The sequence below is a fragment of the Oncorhynchus keta genome, chromosome 13, assembly GCF_023373465.1.
Source record: "Oncorhynchus keta strain PuntledgeMale-10-30-2019 chromosome 13, Oket_V2, whole genome shotgun sequence".
Lineage (NCBI taxonomy): Eukaryota > Metazoa > Chordata > Actinopteri > Salmoniformes > Salmonidae > Oncorhynchus > Oncorhynchus keta.
This window is the reverse complement of record NC_068433.1, coordinates 3,316,830-3,322,938: the sequence shown is the minus strand read 5'-3', so window position 1 is coordinate 3,322,938 and position 6,109 is coordinate 3,316,830. Positions and strand designations below refer to the sequence as shown.

At 46.3% G+C, this 6,109-nt stretch overlaps 1 protein-coding gene across 1 annotated transcript in view; it reads right to left on the bottom strand.

Moving 5' to 3' along the window:
• The window catches only part of LOC118377092 (fibrinogen beta chain-like), a 13,214-nt gene extending 8,346 nt beyond the window's left edge, over window positions 1-4,868 (bottom strand). Inside the window, exons 1-5 of the mRNA XM_052459062.1 lie at window positions 4,717-4,868; window positions 2,782-2,796; window positions 1,859-2,062; window positions 905-1,088; window positions 1-68 (exon numbers count right to left, since the gene is read on the bottom strand). The exon at window positions 1-68 is cut by the window's left edge and continues 29 nt beyond it. Of these exons, the coding sequence (XP_052315022.1) occupies window positions 1-68; window positions 905-1,088; window positions 1,859-2,062; window positions 2,782-2,796; window positions 4,717-4,791 (546 nt within the window). The 5' untranslated portion in view covers window positions 4,792-4,868. The remainder of the gene's footprint in view (window positions 69-904; window positions 1,089-1,858; window positions 2,063-2,781; window positions 2,797-4,716) is intronic.
• Window positions 4,869-6,109: the final 1,241 nt, after the last annotated feature.

Genomic DNA, 6,109 nt, shown 5'->3' with positions numbered 1-6,109 from the left:
TGCCTCCTTTGCATAAATGTGCTGGGTCTCCAAGTCATCTGTGTACTGACTCACCAGGTCACCATTCTCTGTAGAGGAGAGAGGGGTGAGAGAGGGGGAGGGAGGGGTAAGAGAGGGGTGAGAGAGGGGGAGGAAGGGGTGAGAGAGGGGGAGGGGGTGAGAGAGGGGCGAGAGAGGGGAGGGAGGGGTGAGAGAGGGGAGGGGGCGAGAGAGGGGCGAGAGAGGGGGAGGGAGGGGGAGGGGAGGGGGAGGGAGGGGGAGGGGGTGGCGAGAGAGGGGGGGGAGGGGAGGGAGGGGTGAGAGAGGGGTGAGAGAGGAGGAGGGGGGGCGAGAGAGGGGCGAGAGAGGGGGAGGGAGTGAGGGGCGATAGAGGGGCGAGAGGGGCGAGAGGGAGGGAGGGTCGAGAGAGAGGGAGGGAGGGGGCGAGAGAGGGGCGAGAGAGAGGTAGTGAGGGTCGAGAGAGAGGGAGGGAGGGGCGTGAGAAGGGCGAGAGAGGGGCGAGAGAGGAGCGAGAGAGAGGGAGGGGCGAGAGAGGGGCGAAAGAGAGAGAGGAAAGAGAGGGCCGAGATAGAGGGAGGGAGGGGCGAGAGAGGGGCGAGAGAGAGGGAGGGAGGGAGGGGCGAGAGGGGCGAGAGGGGCGAGAGAGACAGGGAGGGAGGGGAGAGAGAGGGGCGAGAGACAAGGAGGGGCGAGAGAGGGGCAAGAGAGAGGGAGGGAGGAGGGGGAGAGAGGGGCAAGAGAGGGGGAAGGGCGAGAGAGGGCCGAGAGAGAGGGAGGGAGGAGGGGCGAGAGAGGGGGAGGGAGCAGGAGGGTGAGGGCTAAGGCTTTGTTTCTTAACCTCGTTTTAACCAGTAACATCTCACAGACGAGCGGTATCACTGTGTGTTTGTCACCTCCATCTTACCGTTGCTAACCAGCTGTCTCTCTCTCAGCGCTGAGGACATTCCATCTACGTAGTTATAGATGGTGTTAGAGGATCTCGACAGGTCGTCAACATCCTTCTGCATCCTCCTGACTTCCTCTTTTACGTTCCTCTCTTGTTTCAGTATGGCCGTCTTCAGCTCACAGCCTGTAGGACACAGCACCCCCTGTAGGGCCGGAGGAGGAAGGAAACACTGGGTAATGTAGATGCTAAGGAAGTGTTTCCGCTGTGACCGTAAGATCTCTATGGTAGAGATGGTAGTTGCTAATGCTAAGGAAGTGTTTCTGCTGTGACCATAAGATCTCTATGGTAGAGATGGTAGATGTTAATGCTAAGGAAGTGTTTCTGCTATGACCATAGGATCTCTATGGTAGAGATGGTAGATGCTAATGCTAAGGAAGTGTTTTTCCAATGACTTTAGATGCTAAGGAAGTGTTTCTGCTGTGACCATAGGATCTCTATGGCAGAGATGGTAGATGCTAATGCTAAGGATGTGTTGTCTCCACAGCCCGTAAGACACAAGGGACTGCATGATTAACTAGACTTGATCAATCAATGTAGAGAGGCTGAATTAATGTAATTGATAGCATCAATATCACTGATTAGGTATTGATGAATGATAGTTGATCATAGTCAAGTGTAGTCAAAAGCACACAACACCTAACACCTCACCGTCTGTTCAGAATATACAACCTAACACCTCACCGTCTGTTCAGAATATACAACCTAACACCTCACCGTCTGTTCAGAATATACAACCTAACACCTCACCGTCTGTTCAGAATATACAACCTAACACCTCACCGTCTGTTCAGAATATACAACCTAACACCTCACCGTCTGTTCAGAATATACAACCTAACACCTCACCGTCTGTTCAGAATATACAACCTAACACCTCACCGTCTGTTCAGAATATACAACCTAACACCTCACCATCTGTTCAGAGGCATGTGTACATCCCCCAGCCTCCGGTTGCTCCTCCTTCTCCTGCTCTGTGCCTCTGGCGGGAGCCTCTGTGGGTCGCCCCCGGTAACGGCCACCACCACTGATGGGAGCGGGGTTGTTGCGGGTGGGGGAGTAGGTCTCACGTCCCTTGGACAAGGGTCGGTGACCACGAGGGTCCACCACTGTTTTGGGCTGCGGGGGGAAGGAAGGAAGAGAGAGAGACAGACAGACAGACAGACAGACAGACAGACAGACAGACAGACAGACAGACAGACAGACAGACAGACAGACAGACAGACAGAGAAAGAGAGAGAGAGAGGGAGAGAGAGAGAGGGAGAGAGAGAGAGAGAGAGAGAGAGAGAGAGAGAGAGAGAGACAGAGAGAGACAGAGAGAGAGACAGAGAGAGACAGAGAGAGACAGACAGAGAGACAGAGAGAGAGAGAGAGAGAGACAGAGAGAGACAGACAGACAGAGAGAGACAGACAGACAGAGAGAGAGACAGAGAGACAGAGAGAGAGAGAGAGAGAGAGAGAGAGAGAGAGAGACAGAGAGAGAGAGAGAGAGAGAGAGAGAGAGAGAGACAGAGAGAGAGAGAGAGAGAGAGAGAGAGAGAGACAGAGAGAGAGAGAGAGAGAGAGAGAGAGACAGAGAGAGAGAGAGAGAGAGAGAGAGAGAGAGAGAGAGAGAGAGAGAGAGAGAGAGAGAGAGAGAGAGAGAGAGAGAGAGAGAGAGAGAGAGAGAGACAGAGAGAGAGAGACAGAGAGAGAGAGAGAGAGAGAGAGAGAGAGAGAGAGAGAGAGAGAGAGAGAGAGAGAGAGAGAGTTTGGGATTAAACTTTGTAGAGGAATTCGGTGTGAAGGAACAGTGTGAAGGTCTCTAGTTGAAACACGAATTAAAGAGATTCACTTACATCAGTCTTATCATCCTGTGAAAGATAAACAACATACAAACATTAGCGTTTAATTAAAACTATTAAAAATTAAACATAAAAATGTACCATTAAATGTTATTATAAACTACATTTATTGAATATGAGAATATCATTATTACAACAAATTACAATGTAAATGCTATTTTAGAGAGTTCAGAGAGTGGAAGACAGTAATCAGTAAATAGACCAATAAGAAAGAGAGTTCCAAGCCTCTCTGCCAATAACAGCTCGTTTTCCGTTTCCCCCTCCCCACTCAGACCACTCCCACAGAGTTCCAAGCCTCTCAGCCAATAACAGCTCGTTTTCAGTTTCCCCCTCCCCACTCAGACCACTCCCACAGAGTCCTAGCTAAATTCTTGCTTGTGAAATAGATCGTTGCTAAGACTTTATTCTTGTTTCTTTTTGACCATTTTAACTGAAAACAATCACAGCAAGGTACTTAATTGTTACCAGAAATGATTTGATATTAAGATTAAAACAGCTGCATTTGACCTTTACGGTAGTAATAATAATTAACAAAAATATTGTAAATATAATTTTATATATATATACACACTACCGTTCAAAAGTTTGGGGTCACTTTGAAATGTCCTTGTTTTTGAAAGAAAAGCACATTTTATGTCCATTAAAATAACATCAAATTGATCAGAAACGCAGTATTGGAAATTGTTGATTTTTTATGGAATATCTACATTGGGGTACAGAGGCCCATTATCAGCAACCATCACTCCTGTGTTCCAATGGTACATTGTGTTAGTTAATCCAAGTTTATCGTTTTAAAAGGCTAATTGATCATTAAAAACCCCTTTTGCAATCATGTTAGCACAGCTGAAAACTGTTGTTCTGATTTAATAAGCAATAAAACTGGCCTTATAATATAATATAATATATGCCATTTAGCAGACGCTTTTATCCAAAGCGACTTACAGTCATGTGTGCATACATTCTACAGACTAGTTGAGTACCTTTCCTCTGAAACTCGTCAGTCTATTCTTGTTCTGAGAAATGAAGGCTATTCCATATTCTATGCGAGAAATTGCCAAAAAACTGGAGATCTCGTACAACGCTGTGTACTACTCCCTTCACAGAACAGCACAAACTGGTTCTAACCAGATTAGAAAGAGGAGTGGGAGGCCACGGTGCACAACTGAGCAAGAGGACAAGTACATTATTGTGTCTAGTTTGAGAAACAGACACCTCACAAGTCCTCAACTGGCAGCTTCATTAAATATTACCCGCAAAACACCAGTCTCAACATCAACTATTTTAATGGACAAAACTATTATTTTTCTTTGAAAAAAAAGGACATTTCTAAGTGACCCCAAATCTAAGTGACCCCAGAGAGAGAGAGAGAGAGAGAGAGAGAGAGAGAGAGCGAGAGATAGAGAGAAACAGAGAGAGAGAGAGAGAGAGAGAGAGAGGGAGATGTAGAGAGAAACAGAGAGAGAGAGAGAGAGAGAGAGAGAGAGATGAGAGAGAAACAGAGAGAGAGAGAGAGAGAGAGAGAGAGAGAGAGAGAGATAGAGAGAAACAGAGAGAGAGAGAGAGAGAGAGAGAGAGAGGAGATGTAGAGAGAAACAGAGAGAGAGATGTAGAGAGAAACAGAGAGAGAGAGAGAGACAGAGAGGGAGAGAGATGTAGAGAGAAACAGAGAGAGAGAGAGAGACAGAGAGAGAGAGAGATGTAGAGAGAAACAGAGAGAGAGAGAGAGAGAGATGTAGAGAGAAACAGAGAGAGAGAGAGAGAGATGTAGAGAGAAACAGAGAGAGACAGAGAGAGAGATTCAAGCAATAAGAATAAGACAAAAATGTCAGTAATATTCCATTCAATATTAAAAAAATACTGAACTCATAATTTTGTTACTGTATAGTTCAACTTGTGCTTAAAGCCTCCTTGTCCATCTATATACATTACCGTGTCATATTCGTCATAGTCGTCTTGACAACGGACAGCATAGACACACAGGCAGAGTAGCAGTAGCCACTTCATGTTCGCGTTAGATGGTGTCTCAATAAAGTTTCTGCCTTTGAAAATCAACAGATTTCAGTGGAGGGCACAAACGTATTTAAACCTGTCCCATGTTTAAAGCACCTCCCTCTCTCTCTCTCTCTCTCTCTCTCTCTCTCTCTCTCTCTCTCTCTCTCTCTCTCTCTCTCTCTCTCTCTCTCTCTCACACACACCCTCTCGATCAAGTTCACTCTAACCACTGGTTTAGGAGTGTACCCTCCCTCAATTCTAAATTTAACCACTATGGACGTTGGATGTAAACCTGACCTTAAACCTATGAATGTAGTCCGAATGTCATCTCACCCCATGGGCTCTAATCTGGAGCAGAACTTTATTATATCCCCTCCATGGGCTCTAATCTGGAGCAGAACTTTATTATATCCCCTCCATGGGCTCTAATCTGGAGCAGAACTTTATTATATCCCCTCCATGGGCTCTAATCTGGAGCAGAACTTTATTATATCCCCTCCATGGGCTCTAATCTGGAGCAGAACTTTATTATATCCCCTCCATGGGCTCTAATCTGGAGCAGAACTTTATTATATCCCCTCCATGGGTTCTAATCTGGAGCAGAACTTTATTATATCACCTCCATGGGCTCTAATCTGGAGCAGAACTTTATTATATCACCTCCATGGGCTCTAATCTGGAGCAGAACTTTATTATATCCCCTCCATGGGCTCTAATCTGGAGCAGAACTTTATTATATCCCCTCCATGGGCTCTAATCTGGAGCAGAACTTTATTATGTCACCTCCATGGGCTCTAATCTGGAGCAGAACTTTATTATATCACCTCCATGGGCTCTAATCTGGAACAGAACTTTAGAATGTGCCCCCATGGGCTCTAATCTGGAGCAGAACTTCAGAATGTCACCCTATGGGCTCTAATCTGGAGCAGAACTTTATTATATCACCTCCATGGGCTCTAATCTGGAACAGAACTTTAGAATGTGCCCCCATGGGCTCTAATCTGGAGCAGAACTTCAGAATGTCACCATATGGGCTCTAATCTGGAGCAGAACTTTATTATATCACCTCCATGGGCTCTAATCTGGAACAGAACTTTAGAATGTGCCCCCGTGGGCTCTAATCTGGAGCAGAACTTCAGAATGTCACCCCACGGGCTCTAATCTGGAACAGAACTTTAGAATGTGCCCCCATGGGCTCTAATCTGGATCAAAACTTTATTATATCACCCTACGGGCTCTAATCTGGAGCAGAACTTTATTATATCACTCCATGGGCTCTAATCTGGGGCAGAACTTTATTATGTCACCCTATGGGCTCTAATCTGGAGCA